The sequence below is a fragment of the Aquarana catesbeiana genome, linkage group LG01 (genome assembly GCF_042186555.1).
Source record: "Aquarana catesbeiana isolate 2022-GZ linkage group LG01, ASM4218655v1, whole genome shotgun sequence".
NCBI classification, from domain to species: domain Eukaryota; kingdom Metazoa; phylum Chordata; class Amphibia; order Anura; family Ranidae; genus Aquarana; species Aquarana catesbeiana.
The window spans coordinates 614,114,671-614,141,968 of NC_133324.1; the positions used below are offsets into that span (position 1 = coordinate 614,114,671).

At 43.9% G+C, this 27,298-nt stretch overlaps 1 protein-coding gene and 1 long non-coding RNA gene across 10 annotated transcripts in view; one reads left to right on the forward strand and one right to left on the reverse strand.

The window, feature by feature from the left end:
• The window catches only part of LOC141108417 (uncharacterized), a 94,030-nt gene extending 69,396 nt beyond the window's left edge, over window positions 1–24,634 (forward strand). For both annotated transcript variants that reach the window (XR_012236062.1, XR_012236065.1), the window contains exon 5: window positions 23,091–24,634. This is a non-coding gene — a long non-coding RNA (uncharacterized lncRNA). The remainder of the gene's footprint in view (window positions 1–23,090) is intronic.
• PTPN13 (protein tyrosine phosphatase non-receptor type 13) overlaps window positions 1–27,298 on the reverse strand; it is a 457,782-nt gene that overhangs the window by 285,235 nt on the left and 145,249 nt on the right. For all 8 annotated transcript variants that reach the window (XM_073599969.1, XM_073599986.1, XM_073599976.1 and 5 more), the window contains 3 exons: window positions 18,807–18,872; window positions 9,013–9,198; window positions 898–982 (listed from right to left, as the gene is read on the reverse strand). In XM_073599969.1, the coding sequence (XP_073456070.1) occupies window positions 898–982; window positions 9,013–9,198; window positions 18,807–18,872 (337 nt within the window). The remainder of the gene's footprint in view (window positions 1–897; window positions 983–9,012; window positions 9,199–18,806; window positions 18,873–27,298) is intronic.

Sequence of the window (27,298 nt, forward strand, 5' to 3'; positions counted from 1 at the left end):
TACAAGTAAAAGTAGTAGAGGAAAAGCATAAAAAAAAAAAAAACAAATGCAGCCAACACATCTAAGGATTGACAAGCTGCAATATATTACATTTTTTGAGGGGTTTAATAATGCATTAAAAAGTGGATTATTTTGTCTGCAAGTCAAGTATACTGATACTTGTAAAGTATTTTGATTAGTGCTATCTATAGTTTAGTGCAATATTACTTACGCTGGCCATACATTATACAAATTTCAGCTTGTTCCTGATGAACTGGCTAACATGCACTTCAAGGGTGGTCCTGTCAGCACCCTTCCTGCCTGACATCCTTTGATAACAGCAGTAGCTGGCACTACTGATTTATCCATCTGCATTGCATAGCATGGATAGAGGAATTTGTACATATCTTTCAGCGTATGTTCACCTTTATGTTAAAGTATATTAAAAAGGCAATCTTTTTTTTTTTTTTTTTAAAGAGAGAGATACTGAAATGTTGAAAGGCTAGAACCAGTGTCAGGTTTTTATTGCTGTCTGTGCCCTCGGTTAAAGATACACTTTCTCCGATTGTCCTTATCTAAGTAAGGATAAATTCAAAACTTTGAGTTGCCACTAGAACAGGAAGACAGGGGGAATCTTTCAATAGAACGAAGAAGGGATTTCTCTTATGTTGGAAAAATATGTTCACTTACTGTTGAGTCTACAGGAAAATAAACGAAAGGGAAATTTTACCAATGAGAAAGACAACAAAAAAATTACAGGGATTTTACGCTCCTTTACTCTATCCAAAATGAATATAGGTGAATGCTGTTGGCCTGAATAACTAATGTACTCTTTGCATTCCTAGAGGACTCAAGTGGTGAGCTTTCTCCACCAGAAGTCCCAGTCCTATTACAAGAGGAGCAAGGAAAGAAAATTACCTGAAGGAAGACCTTTTCCTCTTAGTCTGTCACGGATTGCTTGAGAGCGATTTGGTTCATTTGCCTTATTTCCCACTTGGTCTATCTGTGGGATTAAAAGATATTAAAGTATTAGCAGCTATAAGAAAAAAATATATCATGTAAATATTTTGCAACAACAACAATAAAGCTTTTAAAAGACAGTAGGGAGGGTCCTGTTTGAACAATTCCATAGCAGTTTAGTAGAACAGTCTGGGCATGTTTTTTAAAATATAAAAATTATAAAAAACAAAAATTATACAGGTTACATAATTAGTATACAGACAACCTGGTGGACAGAAACGTGTACATCCTATTAATCCACAGCAAGAATTATACTTAAAAAAAAAAAAAAAACTCCACCTTCTATCAGTTTTTTTCTTTTATTTTTTTATTATCAGAAGAGACGTGCAAAATTAATTTTGACAAAAAACGGCCTCTTATTGGTTTTAGCCGTTTTATTATCAGTCCTGAGGACAATGTCATTTTTTGCATGCATCACTGGAGGAGGTCAAAGAGGACGACAGGGATCTGGAGGAAGAGGTGTAGGAGATGGTGTCCGCATGAGAAGCAGCAACAATTGACAGTCTAGATCAGTCAGTGCAGGAGGGGAGCATACCTGTAAGGGTGCTGTAATATGCCAGTATGGTGTGCATACTTGAACATTATAGCAAGAGCTCAGCTGCCACAGCAGACTGTACTTCTTTTAAATTTAATATATTGCAGCTTACCAGTCCTCAGATGTTGTGGCTGCATTAGTTTGCTTTTTCAGGCTTTTTTTCCCCCATTTTTACCTCTCCCCCATTGATCCTGCCAGTAACATACTTCCTGCTCCAGGGCTCCCTCACCATACTGTATATGTGGAGGGGAAGCATTATTACCCTTGTAAAGGACTACAAGACACCTCCATTTCTTATCTTCATCGCAAGTGGTAGCAACCCACAAGCGATTACAGAAAGAAAAAAAGAAAAAAAAAATCTCTGCAAGGCAATGTTATATTGTGCTAGTATACTTTGCATACCAGCACATTATGATAGACTTACCTTAGAATGAAGCGCTCCAGGGACGCAATATCACAGCTGAGATGGCTGATATCTTCCCCCGGTCTTCCATCCGGGTTCACAGCCTCCAGCTACATAAGTGTCCGGGGGCGCGATGACGTCACTCCCGAGCATGCTCGCGGGAGTCGCCATTTCCAGCACAGGCTCTGAAAGTCTGGCACTGTAAGCCAAATTTTCAGAGCGCATGCGCCGGTGATGTCATCAGCTGCATGCACTCTGAATATCTCCTAAACTGTGCAAGTTTAGGAGATAATCACAGTACCTTATTACAGGCTTGCCTGTAGGTACAAGTGGTAGTACAGAGTTTACTACCACTTTAAGCAGATGTAACTAAATGTTTTCAATGGTTCATATAACACACCAAAAGGGAACAAATTAGAGACGTTCATTGTTGGGGTTTACATATACTTTAATGTGACATTAAAGGGGTTGTAAAGGTAAAAATTTTTTCACCTTAATGCATTCTATGCATTAAGGTGAAAAAACTTTTGACAATACCGCCGCCCCCAGCCCCCCCGTTTTACTTACCTGACGCCTCGAATCTTCGCTGCTCGTTCTCGTCATCTTCATTGCAGCTCAGCCTGGTCGCTGATTGGCTGCAGTGGATGGATTGAAAGCAGCGCAGCCATTGGCTCGCGCTGCTGTCAATCACATTCGATGACGCGGCGCGCCGGGGGGCGGGGCCGAGTGATACAGCGAGCGGCTATAGGCGCCGGCTGTATCACGGGAGCGCGCCCGCAAGCACTCACCACCATGCGGGAGCTCGCATTAAGGTGGTTAATGCTTGCGGGGAGGAGCTGAAACAGCCGCCGAGGGACCCCAGAAGACCAGGTTCGGGGCCACTCTGTGCAGAACGAGCTGCACAGTGAAGGTAAGTATAACATGTTTGTTATTTTAAAAAAAAAAAAAAATTACCTTTACAACCCCTTTAAACGCTGATTTAAAAAAAAAAATCTATTCAAGTATGTATTCATAACTCAAAAAGTACCTTCTAATGCTCTCAGCCTCCTCCAAATCTCTTAAAGTGATTGTAAAGCTTTACGTTTTTTTTATAGCAAACACGTTATACTTACCTAATCTGTGCAATAGTTTTGCACAGAGTAGCCCCAATCCTCTTATTTTGGGGTCCCCCTCCGGAGTTCTGACTTCTCCTCCCGCCAAGTGTCTCCATAGGAAGCCACTCGTGCATGCTCAATCCCGAGCCTCACTGTGTGTTTATTGACACAGCCAGCGGGACTCAGCCCCGCCCCCCACTCCCTGTTCACAGCCTTTGACTGACAGCAGCAAGAGCTAATGGCTCCCACTGCTCTCAGCCAAGCCTATGAGACAGGGGAGAAGAGCTACTGCAGACATGCACAGCACTGGACTGAGATAGGGCTCACGGCAGTATTTAGAAAGAAGCTTTTTAACCTTCATGCAGAGACTGCATTAAAGTGGAAGTTTAGCCGAAAATGAACTAACTCTAATCCTACTGTATGCCACGTTCTAAGACTAATCTATCTAGCCCTGTAAAGCAAAAATCTATGTACTTACCTGTTCTGCAGCCGCTCCAGTCCGGTCCCACGCTGAGCTGTCAGCGGCGGCTTCAGTGTGTAGGTGTGTGCAGAAGAGGCACCCCACGATTTTGGGACCCTCGTCCCGATTGGAGAGTGTCCCGAATCGGGATTTTCCATAAGGAAAATCGGGAATGTTGTTTTTTTTTTGTTTTTTTGGAGCAGCGGGCTCCAGCAAAATGGCGGCCGGCGCCGCCGCTCTATCTGCCTCTAGTGTTGAGTGGAGAGGGGAAGGGGGCTCGATCCGTGCAGCCAATGAAGCGGCTTCTTTGGTTGCACGGCCCCTCCCCTCTCCACTGAAGCGAGCAGAAGACACGGCGCCGTGTCTTCCTGAAAGTTCCCCAGCCCCGTACTGCGCAAGCGCTGCGCCTGCGCAGTACAGGGGGTCCGCCATTGCCGAGGGGAACTTTCTCGGCAGAACACCGGCCGCTCCTCCACTGAGCGGGGGCCGGGCTGCATTGAGGGGGGGAGGCTGCACTAACTGAGGGGGGGCTGCACTGAGGGGGGGCTGCAATAACTGAGGGGGGGAGGCTGCACTAACTGAGGGGGGCTGCACTGAGGGGGGGGCTGCACTAACTGAGGGGGGCTGCACTGAGGGGGGGGCTGCACTGAGGGGGAGGCTGCACTAATTGAGGGGAGGCTGCACTAAGGGGGTGGAGGCTGCACTACCTGAGGGGGGGCTGCACTGGCGGGGGCACCTGATGCAAGGACAGACTCTGGCAGGGGCACCTGATGCAAGGACAGACTCTGGCGGGGGCACCTGATGCAAGGACAGACTCTGGCGGGGGCACCTGATGCAAGGACAGACTCTGGCGGGGGCACCTGATGCAAGGACAGACTCTGGCGGGGGCACCTGATGCAAGGACAGACTCTGGCGGGGGCACCTGATGCAAGGACAGACTCTGGCGGGGGCACCTGATGCAAGGTCAGACTCTGGCGGGGGCACTTGATGCAAGGTCAGACTATGCCGGGGGCACCTGATGCAAGGTCAGACTCTGGCGGGGGCACCTGATGCAAGGACAGACTCTGCTGGTGGCAGGCGACGTGGCTAGTGACACGCTCAGGGATCCCACTGATTCGGCATTATGGTGAGTTGAATGATTTAATTTTATATTACAATGTAATAATAGAAATAATGCGCTTCAATCATCCTGACACCATAACAACCATGGTGCCAGGATGATTGAAGCGTTAACACCAGGTGTTTGGAGTATCTTTATCTGCTGATTGTTAAACTTTCTAGAATACACATATTTCTATTGTTGTGTAGGATCTGGGGCTGCTGTCCCGTCATTCCTCTCTCCCCCTCTCCCTCTCCCCCTTACCCTCTCCCTCTCCATCCCTCATTCATCTCAGACTCTAACCACACCCTCTTGAGCCACGCCAATTTAAGCCACGTCCACTTTCATGCAAGCCACGCCCACTTTCCGCGTAAGCCACACCCATTTTTCGCTGCGGCGCGCCGCAACTATTGTTTTTTACTAGACCACACCTACAAACTAATGCCCCGCCTCCTAATTATTGGTCGGCTCCGCCTACAGCCAAAAAAGTGTCCCACATATTTTTTTTTTTCAATGTTGGCAACTATGCACGTTGTCGGTTCTATCCCGCACACAGCATCTGCTGCTGGAGACTGGACCAAATCAGAAGCAGAATAGGTAAGTTCAGTGATTCTCATTTACAGGGCTAGACAAATTAGTCTTAGAATGAGGCATACAGTAGGATTAGAATGTTAGTTTTTGCCTAAACTTCCACTTTAAGGTAAAAAAAAAAAAAAAACCTTTTACCTTTACAACCGCTTTAATTTCACAGGTGTGATCCAACTTCTTGTTAGAGAGTGGCTGCATTAATTCCCTATTGTCCCAGTGTATGTAGGAAAGTAGCCACCCTCTCTTGCTCGCTCCTGAGATAGACTAGAAATTACGAGCTTTGGACTATGGGATGTGTAGTGTGCATAGAGCAGTGCACATAAATGCAACTAATGTGCACTGCTTGTTCCAAACAGCACATAAGTGAGGGGGGAAAAGGGGTGGTTCAGGTGCTCACAGAGAACATTACAAGGAGATATAATAACACAGCTAAAAAACGATTTCATGAAAAATATACCAAAAGGACCATTAGGTAGTGGATTCAATTACAAGACATAACCAACATGCTTCTTAGCTCTGCTCCATTGCTGTGGACAATACTAAACCAAATTAAGGTGTTCTTCTCCTGAGTGGATTCTACATACTGTATATTCTTGATTACAAAGGCCTGACAACTTTGTTATAGAATGGTGAGGCAAAGCTACTGCAGGGATATCTCACCATGAAAGTTAATAAAGATAAGAGGTGATTCAACCTGTAGGTATCCAAGTAAATATAACTGCTGGGTTGAGTTCACCTTTTAAATGCGCATATTAGGGCCCTTTCACACTGGGGCGGTTTGCAGGCGCTATTGCGCTAATAGCGCCTGCAAACCGACCCAAAAGTGCTGCTGCTTTGTCTCCAGTGTGAAAGCCCCGAGGGCTTTCACACTGCAGCGGTGCGCTAGCAGGACGGTAAAAAAAGTCCTGCTAGCAGCATCTTCGGAGCGGTGAAGGAGCGGAGTGTATACCGCTCCTTCACCGCTCCTGCCCACTGAAATCAATGGGACAGCCCGCCTATAGCGCTGGCAAAGCACCTCTGCAGAGGCGATTTGCGGTGGTTTTTAACCCTTTCTCGGCTGCTAGCGGGGGGTAAAACCACCCCGCTAGCGGTCAAATACCGACGGCAAAGCGCCGCTTACAATAGCGGCGCTTTACCGCCGACGCCGCCCCCGCCCCAGTGTGAAAGGGCCTTTAAACTGGGATGGGAACTAAACCCATCGATTAACGGTTTCTCAAAAACAGTTACATTCAAGGTATGCCTTGAAAGTTAACTGTCATATTTGCCTGTACCGTCAACTGGACTATCAAGCCATCACACAACTGGTGTCATAACTGATCACATGCGAAGCACAATGGCAACTGCAGATCTAGCAGAGGCCAAGATGTCAACTTTCTTGGCTGTAGTGGACAGGAATGTTTAGTTGCACTTGAACAATACTTCACATAAGATGCAATGACCTTTCGCATACCCTTTCATCCAAAAGAAAAACCCACTGATAAATAAACTTTTGACACAGTTTGGGAAAAATGATAACATGAAATGGACAGTCCAACTCAAACTGGCTTTCCACTATTTTTTCAATTTATTAAAAGTCAGCAGCTACAAAGTGTAACATACACTCACCTGTCCCATGGTCCAGCAATGCGGCCGCCCGAAGCCTCGGTTCTCTTCCCCACCTCTCCTCTATGCCGGCATCACTAGTGTGGGCACCCGGCTGTGACAGTTTGCTGCTTCACAGCCGGGTGAGCACTGCGCATGCGCGAGTCGCTCTGAGCTGTCCTGAATGGCCGAGCAATCTTCTGGGACCTGTGACGTGTCCCAGAAGATTGCAGGTAGGGAGAGGAGAGAAGGAGTTGCCTAGGCGGTGCGGGCGGAAGTGGGAGCTGGGTACCTGGGGGTTAGGACTCAAAGCGGACGTTCCACTTTTGGGTGGAACTCTGCTTTAAGAATCATTAGACAGTATATAAAATGTTGCCTCAATTCTGCATGTTAATATATGACCGTATAAAGTAAATAAAAAGAGCTGAAAACAGAGAACTAAGAACAAAATCTACACAATGACACGGAGAATTCCATGATGACATTAGTAGTGAAATGTTGTGTACATAGCTTTGTTCGCATTTGTTCCAGTAACATTCCCATGCATTTTTAATAACACTGCCCAAGCTTAAGACTATGTGAGCTTTGTCTAAATGAGATCACCATTCTCGCATAGAGGTGAATGTAGACCTGTCATTAAAGCAGTTATATACACGCACAGAATTTTTTTTTTCATAGAAACAAAAAAACCTGACATTTTGCCTCGGCGTTTCTTCCGGGTTTGCAGCTCTGGCACTGTGAGTGGCTGGAGCCGCGAATTCATCACTCCCGTGCATGCGCGCGGGAGACTACTTCCCGGCAAGGTCCGGCAGCGTCTGCCGGACCTTCAGAGCGCATGTGCCGCTGACGTCAGTGGCTGCATGCAAACTGATTATCTCCTAAACCATACAGGTTTAGGAGATATTAATTTCACCTACAGGTTAGCCTTATTATAGGCTTACCTGTAGGTAAAAATTAGGGTTGTCCCGATACCGATACTAGTATCGGTATCGGCACCGATACCGAGCATTTGCCCAAGTACTTGTACTCGGGCAAATGCTCCCGATGCCTCCCCCAATACCTTGACTGTCAGCTGTGATCGGCGCGTGGGGGAGTTACAAGATTCTCCCCCAGCGGCTTTCACTAGCTTTAGTGACAGACAGCGGTGATCGCTCACCGCTGACTGTCACTGCATCCTCCTCCATGCCCCCTCCGTTCCTCTGTGCCTCTCCGCTGTCCCCTCCGTTCTGCTCTTATCTGTCCCTCTCAGCTGTCCCCTCCGTTCTGCTCTTATCTGTCCCTCTCAGCTGTCCCCTCCGTTCTGCTCTTATCTGTCCCTCTCAGCTGTCCCCTCCGTTCTGCTCTTATCTGTCCCCTCCGTTCTCCCCCTCAGTTCCTCCGTCCTCCCCCTCCTCCTTCCTTTGTGTATGGATAGAGTCAGCTGACTCTGTCCATTCACATAACTGAAACATTGTAATCTTCTGTGATTACGATGTGTCAGTTTATGAATGGAGAGAAGCCGCTGTCTTCTCTCCATTCATTGTCAGTGCAGCTGACGCTGCAGAGAAAGGGACTGGGGATTCTCTATCCTCTGTCTCTTTCTCTGTCTCAAGGGGGAGATATCAGAGGTCTGTTAAGACCCCTGATATCTCACCAAAGCCCCCCAAAAGGGCTGATTAAAAAAAAAAAAAAAAACAATAAAGAATAAAAGAAATATTATTGTAAAAAATAAAAATTGTAAAAAAAAAAAAAATAACACACACATACAACGTTCACCCCCCCCCCCCCCCCCAAAAAAAAAAAAGCAAGCACTGTTAAAAAAAAAAAAAAAAAAAATGAAAAACAAAACACTGTCACGTGACATTAAAAAAAAAGTATCGGTAATCGGTATCGGCGAGTACTTGAAAAAAAGTATCGGTACTTGTACTCGGTTCTAAAAAAGTGGTATCGGGACAACCCTAGTAAAAATAGAAAAAAAAAAAAAGGGTATACAACCGCTTTAGACAGGAAAGCCATTTTAATAGAACTGCAAGATGGAGCCCATTGCTTTTCTACACACTGTTTCATTATTATCAAGCTGAAAGCAGCTGGTCTGAAATGATGCAAATGACAAGACTATAGAGCTAAAATAGCAAAGACAGCAAACATGCATTTTATATTATATTTCAAAAATGCATGACAGCAAGTAAAGAGAAAATAAAAAATACCCAATATGATTTTAACAAGTGATAGTCGTAAGAACTTTTTTTTTTTTTTTTTAAAGACAAAACTCACCCCAGATAAACTTCCCAGAACCAGCTTCACCAGCTGTTTTATGTAGTAGAAGGAAGGTGCACAGTTGCTGTTGCGAATATGGGCACTACAGCCATCTAAAACCGTTCGAGTGGATAGTCTTGTTAAAAACTGGTCCTCGCACATGTCAAGTAAAATGCTATTCAACCGTTCCCCCAACTTAATAGGCTGTAAACGATAAATTGAAAAACAAATTGGAATTCATACACATTCAAATAAAAGAAAGTTAATGCATTTTGGTCATTCTCTAAATACTATACAAACATTCTGACCTAAAGAGTTTTTCCTTTTAACACCTTTTGTATATCAGATTACATTTTACAAGAGAATACGTATCTATTTTACCAGTTAATAACTGCTAAATAAGAAAGTAATCGCACAATAAAAACAGATTGCAATAAAAGGGGCCATTCATATCGGTGAGCTACGCTGAACGCATGGCCACTGGTGCATTCTGTGACAACATTGCCAATACCTCCATCCAGGTGCATTTACTTTCTTTCACACAACTTTATTGAAACGTGATGAGCGACATTACAACTGAGGTCTATTTCCCATGACAGCATTGTGATGCAGTGGTTCATTTTGAAGTATTGCATCATTAGAGAAAAGGCATTTTGCCTTATCTATGCTTTGCATCTGGTGTTATCACGTCCTAAAATATTTCCAAAATAATCATTTATTTTGTGTGCATAAACAAAGAGCACTTTTATTTGTATATTTTAAAAGTATTGTTGTTATTATTATGTGTGATAAGCGTTGATGGTTTGTTTTTTACTATAGAATACTATAGGATACTTTGGAACTTTTGGAGGAAGTTCTTTTTCTTCTAGCCCATTGTTTGTGAATTCTAATACCTTGAATGCAGTAATTATTAACAATTTTGAAAACGATAGCTTACAAATATTTTATTTTACTACAGCTTCGATTGCAAAGATGTAAATTTTAACTTTCTTTGCCTTTCAGGTCAATAGTACTTTTATATATGTCTATACACACACACACACACACACACACACACACACACACACACACACACACAGTATCTCACAAAAGTGAGTACACCCCTCACATTTTTGTAAATATTTTATTATACTTTGTAAGAAATTACACTTTGCTACAGTGTAAAGTAGTGAGTGTACAGCTTGTATAACAGTGTAAATTTGCTGTCCCCCCAAAATAACGCAACACACAGCCATTAATGTCTAAACCGCTGGCAACAAAAGTGAGTACACTCCTAAGTGAAAATGTCCAAATTGGGCTCAATTAGCCATTTTCCCTCCCCGATGTCACGTGACTCGTTAGTGTTACAAGGTCTCAGGTGTTAATGGGGAGCAGGTGTGTTACATTTGGTGTTATCGCTCTTACTCTCTCATACTGGTCGCTGGAAGTTCAACATGGCACCTCATGGTAAAGAACTCTCTGATAATCTGAAAAAAAGAATTGTTGTTCTACATAAAGGTGGCCTAGGCTATAAGAAGATTGCCAAGACCCTGAAACTGAGCTGCAGCACATTGGCCAAAACCATACAGAGGTTTAACAGGACAGGTTTCACTGAGAACAGGCCTCGCCATGGTCGACCAAAGAAGTTGAGTGCACGTGCTCAGCATCATATCCAGAGGTTGTCTTTGGGAAATAGACATATGAGTGCTGCCAGCATTGCTGCAGAGGTTGAAGGGGTGGGGGGGTCAGCCTGTCAGTGCTCAGACCATACGCCGCACACTGCATCAAATTGGTCTGCATGGCTGTTGTCCCAGAAGGAAGCCTCTTCTAAAGATGATGCACAAGAAAACCCCCAAACAGTTTGCTGAAGACAAGCAGACTGGTGGAGAAGCGCAAGGTCTCCAACTTCCACCAGTTCCATGATGTCAACATGGGGGAGGGGAAGAAGACTCCAGTGGCAACCTGTGAAGCTCTGGTGAACTCCATGCCCAAGAAGGTTAAGGCAGTGCTGGAAAATAATGGTGGCCACACAAAATATTCACACTTTGGGCCCAATTTGGACATTTTCACTTAGTGGTGTACTCACTTTTGTTGCCAGAGGTTTAGACATTAATGGATGTGTGTTGAGTTATTTTGAGGGGACAGCAAATTTACACTGTTATACAAGCTGTACACTCACTACTTTACATTATAGCAAAGTGTCATTTCTTCAGTGTTGTCACATGAAAAATAGGATTTTTTAGTCCTAGTTACCTGTAAAATCCTTTTCTTTGAGTACATCATGGGACACAAGAGTTTGGCTAATATTCATTACCTACTGGCTTATACTTCATCTCCAGGTGAATGGACACTGGTAGACCAAAGGTCTTTAGACAGGAAGTGATTCCCTATATAACCCCTCCCACACAGTAAGTACTTCAGTTTTGTAGCACGCACTGAATCCTCAAAAAGAGGGGAGGGACCTCTGCATCCCATGATGTCCTCAAAGAAAAGGATTTTACAGGCAAGTATGACGAAAAAATCCTATTTTATTTTTCATACATCATGGGACACAGAGTTAGACTAATATTCATTACCTACTGGGATGCCCCAGAGCAACAGCCTTGAGGAGAGGGAGACACCCTGCCAAACAATAAGAAAGGCAAATCCTCAGCTGCTTGAACATCCACTTGATAAAATTTTGTGAACGTATGAACTGAAGACCAGGTAGCAGCCTTACAAATCTAAACCACAGATACCCGATGGCGAAAAGCCCAGGAGGTTCCTACGCCCCTGGTAGAATGAGCTCTCACCCAAGGGAGGAGCTTTATGTTTCAGACCATAGGCCTGAATGATCAATTGATGGACCCAATTGGCAATGTAAGCCTTGGAAGCTGCCTGCCCCTTCTTGGGTCCACTTGGTAAAACAAAAAAGGCGTCTGATCCTCGGATCTCCGCAGATCTAGGTAAATAAACCTTGACTGCCCAGACAACGTCCAATGGGTGCAGTCGTCTCTCTTTCGCCGAGCGAGGCTGAGAGAAAACAGAAGGCAAAATAATGTCCCGATTTAAATGAAAGGCAGACACCACTTTTAGCGAAAAGGATGAAACAGGTTGTAACACGACCTTGTCGTGGTGAAGGATCAAGTATGGTTCCCTGCATGAAAGGGCCACCAACTCTGACACCCTTCTAGCCGAGGTGATGGCCATCAGGAAGGCTAGCTTGCGTGACAGCAAGTCTAATGGAATTTCCTTGATAGGTTTAAATGGTTGTTTCTGTAACACAATACCAAGTTCAAGTCCCAAGGACACATAGGTGACCTAATGGGGGGAGGCAAACGAGTTGCCCCCTGCATAAAGGTTCGGACCAGCAAATGGGAGGCTAAAGGCCTTTGGAAGAATACTGACAGGGCCGAAATCTGACCTCTGAATGTACTCACAGCCAATTTGATTTTCACAGCTGACTGTAGAAAAAGTGAGAATTGTCCCAATCACGTATTTCCGAGGATGCCATTTTCTGTCTCACACCAAGTAATACAAGTCTTCCAGACCCTTATGATAGATTTTCCTAGTGACAGCTTTTCTAGCATTCACTAGGGTAGACACCACTGGTCCCAAGATGCCACGGTCCTTTAACACCCTGACTTCAATAGCCATGCCGTCAAATTTAGAGACTGTAAATTGGAATGGAATATAGGACCTTAAGACAGTACATCGGGGCGACGTGGAAGCATCCATGGCCCGTCTATTGTCAGTCTCACAATCTCCGGGAACCAGGGCCTTCTGGGCCAGGCTGGTGCCACCTGAATGACTGGATTTCCCCTCTCTCCGAATCCTGCGCAACAAAAAGTGGAAGGAGAGGGATCAGAGGGAAAGCATAAACCAGGGAGTACTGGCTCCATGGAACTAACAGAGCATCTGTTCTGATTACCAGAGGATCTCTTGTTGGGACGCAAACTGCTGTAGCTTGATGTTGAACCTGGATGCCAGTAGGTCAACCTCTGGCTATTCCCAACGCTGGCAATTTTCCTGGAACACTCCTGGGTGTAGGGACCATTCCCCGGGCAGATTTGCTGGCGGCTGAGATAATCTGCCTTCCAGTTCTCTACTCCCGGGATATGGACTGTCGATAGAATCGGCAAATGTCCCTCTGCCCAGGCTAGTATGTGGTTCACCTCCTTCAGAGCTGAACGGCTCCTGGTACCGCCTTGGTGATTTATATAGGCCACTGCAGTGGCATTGTCAGACTGAACCCTGATAGGACAGTTCAGAAGCTCCACTGTCCAGAACCGCAGGGCCAGACGTATTGCGCATAATTACAGGAAATTGTATATATAAAAATATTGCGCTGTCAAAATACAACCGTGTGCAAGCAGCTAGCACATACAAGTGATCTAATCCTGTGAATACAACATGCAAAGAAAAGTGCAGCGCTAACAACTATAAACATAAACAGTATCCATATTCATATCCTGCAATAAATGGTATGAATTGTATGGTAAACCTTTTAGGTAAAACACATTGAATCCGTAGTGTAAAAAGTGTTGCAAAAAGTGTTAGTGATACACTTATAATAAAAATAAAATAATCCTTGAAAGGTGAAAGTCTTAGGAGGTATATAACACCAAAAAAGTGAAAAGACTGGTACATGTGTTGATAGAAGATCCACCACCACTTTAAATTGGGGGCTTACCGGAAAGATTGGACTCAGATGGGTGTATACCCACTGAGCCAATCTAGCTTGTAACTGTGGGGATCCACGCTGGTGTCTGTGTAACGTGAACTTTAATCCAGGTGACCCAGGTACTTGTGAGTAATTATATATGGCAAAGGAAACACATCCACTCGGGCATCCAGAGTATATATGGAAAAAACGTGAGAGTAAGTACATAGCGTAATACTGTATAAAAGGTTTAAAACCAATTTATTAAAAGTAAGAACACTCACATTTCAGAAGAAAAACAGCGCTTTGAAATATAAAGATCTGGTAGTGTTGGTGGTGTCAGCAATTCATCCCGATGCGTTTAGTCCTAGGGGACATCATCTGGGGTACTGCACCACCCCAAACACTGCCTATTTATATAGCGAGGGACCCCCATGCTGATCTGTGGCTCCAATCCGCTTTCTCACTCAATTAGAGTGACTTCCGGGTGTAGGCAAGATGGCGCCGGCCGCGTGCGCCTCAAGCCTCACTCTCAGGTGGATGGAGTGGAACACATGAGACTCGAACTCATGCTCTCCACGACTCATATCCGAGGCGCTGGTATGAATCGCCTCTTCCTATAGTGTAGATAGAGGGGACAGCGTCATGACGTCACGGCGTCACGGCGTCGTCTCACGTACTTAGTAATGAATGGGAAATGGAAGGAACACACAAGGGGAGTGACCTACAACTATCAACACGAAACTTGCTTAAAATTAAGCATTGTGAAATACAATTAGTATTGTTGGAAAGTATATCAATAAAATGGAATATACGTAAAGACGTACACTCAAAATTAAATATATAGAAAGGCCGGAACATAAAGCATGTCTCCTATATTAACTAATGAATGGCATATATACAGGTATGCCCCATATATATGCATAATTACTGTAATTCAACTTGCATATTAATGCAAAAAATCCTAAAAAATTACAAGGGGAAAAATTAAAAATGAATAAAAAATATATAAATAAAAAATATTTTCCCCAAAAAAAAATAAAAAAAAAAACTTTTTGCATAATTCCAGGACGTTGATGGGCAGGATCTGTTCTGTCCTTGATCCTTTTTCCCTGAGCTGTGAGCCCCTCTAGGGTCGCTCCCCAGCCTGATAGACTGGCATCTGTAGTCAGTACTCTCCAAGTTACCGGGAGGAAGGATTTTCCCTTTCGCAGGTTCTGATCCTGCAACCACCAGTTTAGGCTTAAGCGTGCCCGAGGAGATAAGAACATTGGATAATCCAGGGCTTGTCCTTTTCTGTTCCAAGCCAACAAGATGTCTTGTCGTAAAAGCCTGGAATGGAACTGGGCATAGGGCACTGCCTCAAAGGAGGACAATATCCTTCCCTAGAAGACTCATACAGAACCAAATGGAGGGTTGTTTGGTGCCCCTTATCTGACGCACCTGATCCTTCAGGGCACAGATTCTTATGGTCCTAGCAAAGGTATTTTTGCCACCCGTATCTAGGATCAGACCTAAATACTTTAGACTTTGAGCTGGAGTTGACTTTTCAGGATTTATGATCCAGCCTAAGCTTTCCAAATACCACAATGTGAATGTTATGCTCTGTTCTAGAGCCTGTAGCGAGTGATCTCTGAGCAGGTTGTCCAGATACCCAAGCATCAAGACCTTGGGCCCTTAAAAAGACCCAGTACTAGTGCTAGGACCTTTGTGAAAACCCGCTGAGCTGTAGCAAGCCCGAAGGGTAGAGCCACAAACTGAAAATGACGTTCCTCTACTGAAAATCGCAGGAACCTCTGATGAGGCTGAAAGATAGGTTTGTGTAAATACGCATCTTTTATATTGATGGAGGATAAAAAGTCTCCCATCTGGAGTGAGGCTACTACTGGGAACTACTGGGACAGACTCCATCCAAAAGGACTGATTCAGTAGATACTGGTTCAGGGATCTTAGGTCCAAAATGGGCCTTGTGTCCCCGTTTGGTTTTTGAACCATAAACAGGTTCGAGTAAAACCCTGTGCCCTTTTCGGCTACAGGAACCTCTACAATCACTCCTTGATGCACTAAATGATGTAGTGCCTGAAGCAATAAGTCTCTTTTTGGAGGATCTGAGGGAACGCTGGATCTTAAAAACCTCTGAGGGGGAACCCCCGCAACTCCAGCTTGTAACCGCGGGATATAGTTGAGGTGACCCACTCGTCCTGAACTATTGTTCTCCAAATGTCCACAAAGTGCAACAGCCTTCCCCCCACCCGATAGAGTGGGGGCGTCCCCTCAAAAGGAGGGCTTGGTGCTGGGTTTAAAAGAGTTTTGGACCCTGGGCTTTTTCTGGCCCTGGTCTTGCGGCTTGCCCCTGGCTGTAGCGCCTTGTTGGCGGCGGAACTGCCTTGGCACTGAGACACTTGAGGAAGCAGTCCCTGAGGTTTTAAACGAGGGATGCCTGGTGCTTTTCTTCACAGGAAGTATAGAACTCTTGCCTCTGGAAATCTTTTGGATATATTTGTCCAAATGATAACCAAATAAAATGTTCCCCATGAAAGGGGAAACCTGCTAATAACTTTTTACAAGGAAGCTCGGCTGACCAGTTCTTAAGCCACAAAAGTCTGCGCATATGTACAGACAAGAGAGCAAACATGGGAAACCTGCTGTATTGAATCCTTTAAGGCTTCAACAGCAAAACACAGCCCTCGAGGAATATCGGTCTTATTTTCAGCCATATCATCCTATCGGTTAGGCCTGTCAGGCCGTCTGACATGATCCTTTACGGACTGGCAGATCCAAATTGCTGCAACAGCTGGCTGAATAGCTGAACTGGCCAAAGAAAAGGAAGCTTTTAATAAGGACTCCAATTTCTGGTCAACAGGGTCTTTAAAGCCCTGTGCGTTATCTACCGGACAAGTTAAGTTCTTGTTTAAGGAAGAGACTGCTTCATCTACAGCTGGCATGCTCCACTTCTTAACAAACTTTCCATCGATGGGATATAAAAGGGAAAACCTCTTAGGATGAACAAAAATCCTGACAGGATGTTCCCAATCAACATACACCGCCTGTTCCAACAGAGGGTGTAAGGTGAAAGCCTGTGCGGCCTGAGGAGGCCTCAGGGACCTCAAAGAGGACCAGGAGGGCTCAGTAACCTCTGCAACTTAAAAGGCAGAACAAAGAGTCAGGATCAAAAGCCTCTGCAACAGAGGCAGACATCAACTGGATATCTTCTTGTTCAGATTGCTCAGAAGCAGCCTCATCGGCCAGGCCCTCTACAGAATCCTGAGCTTTTAGCTCTTCCCCATCCTCAACCTATTCCTGCTTCAAACTAGGAGGCTCCGAGGAGGGGGATCTGTCATGCTTCTTGCCACCCTGCGGGATGGAGGCAATCATGCCAGCAATCCTGTGCTCTAACCCTGCTAGGGCCGAGGACAGTTCATCCTTGGTGATAAAGGGTGAAGCAGCAGCATTGACTGTAGGCACAATACCAGTGGCTCAGATTGCCCGGAAGCCTCTGGTCTTTCAGGGGATACAATACCAGGGATAGGACTAGGTTCATCAGGAACTGACGACATAGGTGTGCCCTTCCCTGTAGTGTTAGTCCCGCTCCTCTTTCTTGAAGACATTTACTAGCCACAAAAGGAGAGCACCTGGGTGTAGTATTAACACACCTCAGAAGGGAGACCTTTTAATAGGGCTCACCAAGCCCCTATGCAACAATCCTTCTAAGCGCCTTTAGAATGCCAAGCAACACCTGGTGACTCACGTGACCCGAGTAAGGAGAAATGAACTGCTGCAAATGCCTGGTTCAGAGCCTGCTCTGTGTCCCACAGCTGCCTTCTGGAAGCACCGCATGCTTGGCATACACAGCTTAAATAAGCTCGCTGTGAGCCGGAACTTTCTGTGCATGCATGCATGCGCACGCACGTGAGCGGTCCCGGTGAACGGACATGGCTGTATTTGCCTATGATGCGAATCTTGGTGCATCCAGATAAAGGCTACGGCGCATGTGCGGCGACGCCGCGTGCGCCATGGCCGTCAAACAAACTGCTGAGCACAGCGGCACTCTTGTGAATGCACGAGAACCAAGGCGAAATGGCACACCGGCTTGCTCCATCATACAGGTAAAAAAACAGCCAGACAAGCAAAAAAGGTACACTTTGCAAACACCCACAGCTAGCCCAAAACTCCTCCGTATGGTTACTGCACTCAGGTGTCCAGTCTCTAGCTAGCTTGACTTATTGTTACAATCACTGGGACACCCCACAATAAGTGAATAAATGGGTTTCACTTACCCGTCCAGGCACAGGGCAGCTTAGTAAACTAAGAGCCCAATCTTCACCCATCACAATGGGTTCCTGTCACTTGAGGACCTTCAAGGACTGGGTACACTTTTCATGTTTAGTGTCCACGCCCTTGGACCTGTACAGCCCCCTGCAGGAATGCATTAGCGCTGTGGTTTCCACTTCGTAGGGTCCAGTGCCTGGAGGCCACATTACAGGAAAAACCTCGCAGGATCATGAGTCTTCTTTGCGAGGCTCGGGTACCATTCATTTAAGCATATAGAGCCTGTGTCAAATGGATCCAATCGGCCAATCCCTTGATTCATTTAAGAACCGTTTGTGGAACTAGAGACCTGGAGCTCAGAGAGCTCAAACAACCATGCCATCCACCTCGCAGACACTGGTAAAAAACTGAAGTACTTCCTGTTTGGGAGGGGTTATATAAGGGATCACTTCCTGTCTAAAGACCTTTGGTCTACCAGTGTCCATTCACCTTGAGATGAAGTATAACCTAGTAGGTAATGAATATTAGCCCAACTATGTGTCCCTTGATGTATGAAAAAGAAAGATAATAAAATATTTACAAAAATGTGAGGGATGTACTCACTTTTGTGAGATAACGTAGGTTACTATAAATCTTTATATTTATTAAACCCCATTTAATTTACAAAAATAATATACAAATGTCTGCTTGGCCTCACTTTTAAATGCAGCCTTTGGTACATATAATGAGGGGCATATTAAATCAAAATGAATGTTAAGCCTTCAAAATCTTCCCTTGCATAGCTAGATGAAGGCAGACACGATAGACATGAGACTTTCAATTCAATGAATTGTGACCATTGAGCAGTAATACACACACAGAACAAGCAAAAGTGTAAAACCCAGCAATGATGTACTTTTGGACATATATCATGTGGATTTACCTGGCTTTGTGGTACTTCATAATCTGCTCCCCAATATAAGGTCATTCCAAGGGAATAAATGTGAATCTGCAAGAAAACAAAGATAACCACATCATTTTACATGCAAGTCTTTTGGACAGACTTTTCATATTTACCACTTCATGATTCTGTAAAAGTTAAAAATAACTACTTTTTCTGTGTGTATAATGTTTATTCAATCAATTAATAATATTAATACCACTCACTCATACAAATAGGACACTTAAGCCAGCCATAGACGATCAGCAGGGAACGGCTGAGATTCAAACCATGTATGGGCAGGTTGATTGTAGCCAAGTTGATCAATTGATCAACTTGGCTACAACCAGCCTGTCGGATTTTTCATATGATTATTGCCAGTGGCTATAGCTGCTAGCAATAATCACTGTGTTGTCCCGGCAGGGACAGCTCCCCCCCGCTGGGAAAACACAATAGCTCAACAGGAGGGATTCCCCCATCAACCCATGGTTGCAGTAAACAAAATTGCACCATCTATGGCCAGCTTAAGGAACATAGCAGAACACCAACTGTCCCTCAAGTGAAGGGACTGTCTTTTAGATCCAAATCGTTCTGTGCCGCTTTCCTCTTTATGGCCCGTACATGCTGTCGAAAAATTATTAGAAAAATATTGCTTTCAAATCGATCATACGATAATCTAAACGTTAGTACGCAGCTTTCGAGAGCTGATCAATTCATGTGAAATTATACCAGATTGTACGAGTTTCTTTTAATCGGTACAATTGCCGTTTGAAAATACAATACAAATACATTACAACACATTACATCACTTCCAAATTTTTATTTTGTCGCATTAGAATTTTCGTAACTTTAGTAAACTCTTTATTTTCGATATGAGACTAGTATGCAAAAAAAAAAAAACAGGACGATAATTTGTCCCATAATCTTATCGTGTGTACCAGGCATTAGTTGTCCCTCTGTTAGGTCTGATGTATAGTTTTTTTTTTTATTACAAGACAATGTGTGTTTGGTGCTGCTCACATTAGGACAAGCTGGTGCGTCTGTGCAGCCGCTGCTTCCTAATAAACTTGAATAGGCTTCCTGCATGCAACAAAAAAAAAAAAAAAAACAGTGAAATCAAGTGCAGTGGATGTCAAACATTTATTATGTAAAATCAGAAAAGGCAAATCACATAGAAACAGTTAAAATATGCTTATTGAAGACTTAGGCCTGGTTCACACCTATGCAGTTTACATATTCCAGGTGCATTTTGGCCCATTCCATAAAATGCATAGATGTGAACATGACCCATAGGAAACCATGTTAAATGGACTGTAGTAGGTTTCTGAAAAACTGAAAACGCATTAAAAAAATGCATAGGTGTGAACCAGGCTCTAACGGCTACTCTTCACCGAGGAAGCATTTAGAGAAAGGTGGAGGCCTGGGAGATACTTCACCTGCACCGATAATTATTTGCAGGTAATGTCTCAAGCTGACCCTATATAATGCTGGCTATACATGGTCGAATTTGGAACAAATTTTCTTTTAAAAATCCAAAATTTTGTGCTTTTTTTGATCCGATGGTTCCACCATTGGATTTTGAAATCTGACCAACCAAGCCTTCCAGCTCATTATGGTACAGAAAAGAATTTGTGGCCGGGAATCTTCTTTTCTTTCCGGGAATTTTATTTTCTTGTGCTCATGCACATTTCTTTTCAGTTATTTTTCTCTATTATGATTCTCTCATCATTGATTAGAAAATCATTTGTTTTTCAAAAAATTCCCAACATGCCCGATTACTCAAATTCGTTGGCCAAACAAAAATCAGCCGTTGCTGCGGCCCAGTAATGGTGCAAAATGCGAACGAAAATTCTTTAAAAAAATTTTCGAAAGAAAATTCTTCTTTCGGAATTCGACCCATGTATGGTCGGCCTTAAGCATATGGTTGTGTGCATACACACCTGTTGAAATTGTTCTGGAGAGTGACCCTCCAGAGATCCTCCACCCCTGGAGTGTGACCCTCCAGAGACCAGAAAGCGGAGTATTTATTTCAAGGTCTTCATTTAGGCCTCTTGGAGAGAGGGAGTACAAAATGAAGATCCAGTAAGTTTTTCTTTCCCAGAACCTCTTGAATCGCTCTCCAGTGAAGAGTTTATGTCAAATGGAATCAAAAGCCCACACACACACAGGCCTTCGGATGATTTGTCATGAAATTCGACAAAGTGTCTGGGAACACTGTGCTTTGTGTTCCTTCCTCAGAGTGAATATATTAGGCTTGACAAAGAGGCAGGATGCTTTGAAAAATGTAGCTACACCTCCCTGAACATCCCTTGACATGTGACGTCATTTCCAGCTTGCTTGCATTACATGGACCCTCTGCTTCCTAGTCTCCGGCCTGCCACATAGACACCGTTTACAGCCTGGCCCACAGCAATGATTGCGGACTCCTGACATAGATATTACTGCACAGCGGACCCACCATTACCTATGACACCCACTGTTCATCTCTTATTGAATGAGCTGCCATTTGTTTGTTTTTTGCTGCACTTAGGTTGGCGCCACCCTGGTGTCTTCTTAGATTTTCCAGGCCTGGTCAGCTACCAGCACGGTGGGCTGTTATGGACTGGATCCTGGTGCTTTACCTTGCTGAGATCCCCATCCATGTTGATAAGCATATTTTAACAGTTTCTATGTGAGTTGCCATTTGTCATATTCCATAATAAATGGTTGACATCCACTACACTTAGATTGTGTGCTCTGCTGTTCTTATTTGCCATTAGAGAGATTTCTTCAGTCTCCAGGAGGTCCTGCATGAAGGTGTTTTTGCAGTCAGCAAGAGCTGTCCCCTACTGTGCCATAAGGACTTATCTTGATGGACTGTTTAAGGACTTTTTGTAGTTACACTACTTGTGATATATTCCTATTTCTTATTCCTGCATGCAGGACCTGCTGGCTAGTGACACCGAAAAAAAACGGGCCTCAGCACCCATGTAAACAAAGCCTTAGGCAAAGCCAGCAGCCGCAGCTGCCTAGGCACAATAGAGATTTCTCCAGCCACACGGTTAATGTGGATGGGGAAACAAACTGATTTTTTTTCTCCTTCTATTGGGTGCGTCCAACCACACCCAATGTCAATAATTTCTGCTTACAGCCAGTCCGATAGCCAAAGGGTCGTAATCCTAAAAAAAAAAAAAAAAAAAAAAATAATGGAAGGATACTTTCATGTGTGCACTGCCACCAGCACCTTCCCAGAATAGTAGTGGGTGCAGCTATTTAAAGTTAAAGGGTTTGTGAACCTACTTGTATAAGTCTATGCCAGCCCCTCTATTAGAGGCTGGCATAGCACACTGTATAAAGAATTTTTAAAAACGAGCACTGTAAATACCGATTTTCAGCTGTCTTCAGGCCGATCACGTGACTGGCGGCCACTTTACAGCTCCGATGGATACCTTCTGTGGGAGGGGACGTGATCTCCCTCTGACATCAGCCGGGGAGATCACGTGGCCGCTCGGCTCGTAGCAGCCTCCCCAGCACCCCCTAATTACTTACCTGAGCCCCATCTCTCTCCAGCGATGTCCACAAGTGTCTTAGCCATCCGGGACTCTCCTCCTGATTGACTAAGAAACAGCAGCAGGAGCCATTGGCTCCCACGGCTGTCAAAGTCAGTTAGCCGATCAAGGGAGAGAGAGGGTGGGGCCTGGTCAGGGCTCCATGTCTGAATGGACACACAGAGCTGAAGCTCGGCTCGGGTGCCCCCATAGCAAGCTGCTTGCTGTGAGGGCACTCGACAAAAGAGAGAAGAGGATTCGGGCTGCTCTGTGCAAAACCAACTGTACAGAGGAGGTAAGTATACCATGTTGGTTATTTTTTTTTTTTTTTTCTTAAACGAGACTTTACAATCACTTTAGTTGAGAAAAAAACATTCCCCTCTGGGTACGCTATGTACATTGCAAGGATAACAACCTTTGTTGGAGACTCCTACCTTTTGTTATTCTGAAGTAATCCATGTGTGTTTGTCTGTGCCTCCGTACTGAGTGGGTCTAATGGGAGTGGTCTCTTAATTATCTGTTAGGTGTGCAGCTGCAGGGCACCAATGAGCAGAGCACAACTCAATGCTGTAGCCAATCACCAGCGACTCTAGTGATCAAATGACTAGCTACTAATTGCTTTTAATCATTGCCATTAGCAATTTGTAGCAGGGACTTTCCATCAGCCTTACCCTAAAGAATAATTTTAGGTAACCATATAATCTTTTTGAGATTGTACTGTATATTCATTCACACAAAAATCTATGTATTCATTTTTCAGTAAGGAGCATCTGGGAAACAACGGGGTCATTTCATTACTCATACAAGCACTTTGGACAATAAAAAAGTGGCAACTGATTCTTATCCTGAAGCTACAATAATGTGTGAAGTCAGCCTCTGCATCATCAAGCAGAGAACTAGGAATCCTCTCATCTTCCAGGAATGTTAATCTCATGTGTTATCCTACTCAGTGTTTGTGCAACTAAAGGTCCAGCCTAACTAGCAGATTTCAGCTTCCTGTACTCAACTTGCCAAAAGTCTCAATTACATTGACGTAACGTATGTTCTTGGATCAGGCAAGAACTATAAGAAAACCCACAGAGAGAACATGTGAACGTCACATACATTATGGCATAAAATAACCTGAAAATATGGTCACTCATTTCCAAGTAGCAATCACAATAATTTTACAGACGTCTGATTCATACCAACAATATTCCACTTCCTTTAAAAAAAAAAAAATTATGTAACATGGAGGAAGTTCTCACAAAGACTGAAAGCATAAAAGGTTACCATCTTCATTGTCATTGTACCACATGTCAACGCAGTCACCATAGAAATAAAAGGTTCTGCACTGCATACAATGAGCATAGTCCACCAGTTCAGAAATTCTATTTTTTATTCAGGTTGTAGTTCATCAGGCCATCCTCTTCCTTTTGAGTGTGTTGTTTGGGCACACAAACTGCCAAGACATATCAAACTGCACGCCAGGTATTCCCAATCCCCATCTACCAACCCACAACTACCTTTCTGTCTTAGAGAAGGAAAGATGGAGGAAGCTGCACAACAACAGAACCTTATGGTCTGAGGAAGAACACTCCTCCAGAAGAGCATATCAGAGCTTCCTGGAAGCTGAACTGAAATAAGCAGAACCTTCAAGTGTTCAACGTCATGCACACATAGGACATTTATTTAACTCTCCTAGAAGCCAGCAGCGTTTTTGCAAAAAAAAACAAAACAAAAAAAAAAAAAAAACACATGACGCTTGTAAGGCTCCATTGTACACTAGCTGCTCCTAAACTTGAGTTTAGGAGCTTTTGCCTTTTTTTGCCAAAGCTCCTAAACTCAACTCCATAAAAGCCTGTGTGTCCATGTACACATAAGGCTTTTAGGATTGTTTATAAGCATCTGCGGTTAGGGGAGGTTCAACCTCTCCTAAACACGAAAGAATCACGTTAAGGACAGGAACGTTTTGACTGCCAGCCGTTTTCGTGTTTTCAAGCTCTTGGGGGCTAATTCATTTCGTTGGCCAGAATAAATAATTTATTTTAGTAATTGAAATTATTTAATGCTCAAGCACTAATGTTTAACAGGATATTGGAACACTGGATCAAGTGCAGAAAAGGGCAACCAAACTGATAAGAGGTATGGAGGAGATAAGGTATGATGGAAGATTAAAGGAACGGAATTTATTCTCTCTTAAGAGGAGATAAAGGGGGATATGATCAACATGCATAAATTCATTGGTGGTCCATATAGTGAACTTGGTGTAGACTTATTCAATTCTAGGTCATTACAAAAAGACAAGCGGGCACTCTTTACAGCTGAAGAAAAAGAGATTTAACCTCCCCATACAGAAAAGCTTCTTTGCAGTAAGAGCTGGGAAAATGTGGAATAGACTATCGCAAGAACTACTTCTGGCCAGTTCAGTAGATTGTTAAAAAAAAGGACTGGATGCATTGCTAAATATACAAAATATAAATTGAATATAAACATTTATAGGTAATAACACCAGGGATATTTGATCCGGGGAATATCTGATTACCTCCTGGGTGACCAGGAAGGAATTTTATTCCCCCTCTGCAGCAAAGTGGACCATGCTTCGTAGGGGTTTTCTTTTTTGCTTTTTTCTGGAAGGGTTGTGTATATGGAGGATCAACGGATTTCACTGGCCTCATTCACACTGGAACCCCTGCATTAAGCTTTACTAAGCATAAGTTTAGTCAAGTCACCCAAGGAAGGTATAAACAGCTTTTATGCTTGCCAGATCACTTTTTGTGTTAGATGTTCCTTTTTTTAAAGCAGGTTTAGCTGTGTTTATGGTTGTTTCAGATGCATTTACATGCGTTTATTCGTATTTACAGTTTCTAATGGGTTCCCGTGTGCACAGAATCCAATTTTCTATTATGCAGCTAAATGCTTAGTTTGAATGGCAGCACTGAAAAATCATTACCTAGATTTTATAAATCAAAGTTGTCCTCTGAACACATATAAACGCAGGTCAGACACTGCCAATGTGAATGAGGCCTAAATCAGAACTCCTGATTTTGTATATCTCTCTGCTGCCCCCAGGTCTATTTTCTTTCTTTTTTTTATATAATACAGTATACTTACCTTTCATTCTGCAGTCTTCATGGCCGGTCTGGTGACATCACAGTCCTTTTTCATTGTTGGCCTCAGGGGATGGCCCTTCCTCCTGGACTGAGTTGTGTGCATGTGATGACATGTGAGCGCCACATAGTAAAAAAAGAGTACTGGGAGCCCAGGTTGTCAGAGGACAAACCCCCAAAAAGATGTGTCATTGCCAGCCTAGGCTCAGAGAAAGTGGCTTGGCTGATGATGGCCATCATTCAATGTGGAATACAAACAACGCTGAATGTCTGGAGTGGGCAGACTCAAGGGAACAGCATCAGTGAGGTGGTGAGTATTGCACTCATAGCTGATATTTTAAGAAATGCTGGGCAATGGCTATTATCATTTGAACTTTGTCTATTTTTTTTTTCCAATTAACAATGTTTATTGGTTATCTCGAAAAGGTTAACAATACACAGATGTAAAGAAGTCAACAATAGCATATGTAAGAACAAAGCAGTGCGAAGTCTGTACGCAGCAAAGTTAGGGCGGTAAACTGTATGCGCACGCAGTACAAAATATAATCTAATTCTTTTAGCAACAGTGCCCTTGGAGCACAACTTAATAAACAGTATCCTAGAGCTGATATTACATATAACTGTAGTACTCGTTCCAAACTATCCTGTATTCTGGCCATCATTTTTTCCATGAGTTCCACATCTTTGATCCTGGAGTACAGGGCTTCTTGGGATGGGGGTGAATTTTTCTTCCAATTAAGGGCTATTAGGCACCGGACTGCTGTGAGAATATGTCTAAGCAATTTCTTGCATGGTTTAGCTATTTTTGGTTGGGAGAGGCCAAACAAGAAAAATTTAGGCGAGAGGTATTGGAACCTCAAAGAGGCGGGTTAATAATTGTTGGGTCGACATTCCAGAACGGGGCTATGAGAGAACATGACCAATAAATGTGGAAGAGAAAGCCTCTGTCTCGTTGGCAGCGCCAACATCGGTCAGAGGTGGAGGGGTAAATTTTATGGAGTACAGCTGGGGACTGGTACCAAAAAAAGAGAATCTTATACAAATTTTCTTTATAGAGGGTACACATAGGGAACTTTTGACAGCCTGCCTCCAGACTGCTTGCCACGCCTCCACTGGGAGTTCCTCTCCCAACTCTCTCTCCCAGTGTAGCATGTATGCATGTTTACCTCTTGTTGGTATTGGGTATGCATTTAGGATCGGATATATGTCTGAGATCAGTCCTCTGCGATTTCGCCCCTCTAGTATGATCCGTTCAAAAGGAGAATTGCAGGTGCAGAGCTATGGTTTGGGCAAAATGTCTGATCTGCAAATAACTATAGAACATCTGTCGTGGCAAGTCATGTTTGGAGCTCCGAGAATGTCAACAGTCCACAGGATCTAGGGTCCACCAGATGGCCAAAATTGAATAAATTCCGTGAGGCCCACGGCCAAGACATCTGGTGGTAAGGCTAGTCGGTTTTTTGGGGTTACAAAGAAAGGAGTTCATCAGTGAGCCTTCACGGGACAATTTGCACCAAAGCTGTCGGAGCTGGGACATCAATCCCAATAATCGCCCTGGGTCCACCTCCACATTTGTGTTGCAGAGGAGGCTGTTTGAGTGTATCGGGGCTAGCCATGTTTTTTCTATCTCTGTCCATTTATTCTAGGACCTCTGGGGGAACCAGGAAACTATCGCACGTAGTTGGGCCACTTGATAGTACCGAACGAAATTGGGAAATGCCAGGCCCCCGTCCGTACGCGATGCGGTCATGACGGAGCAAGGTATCCAATGTTTTTTATAGTTCCAGACATATCGCAGCATGTCACTCTGCAGTCTGCGTAAATGGGCATAAGTGATTGGGATGGGCAACGTCTGAAATAGGTAAAGGAGCTTAAAAAG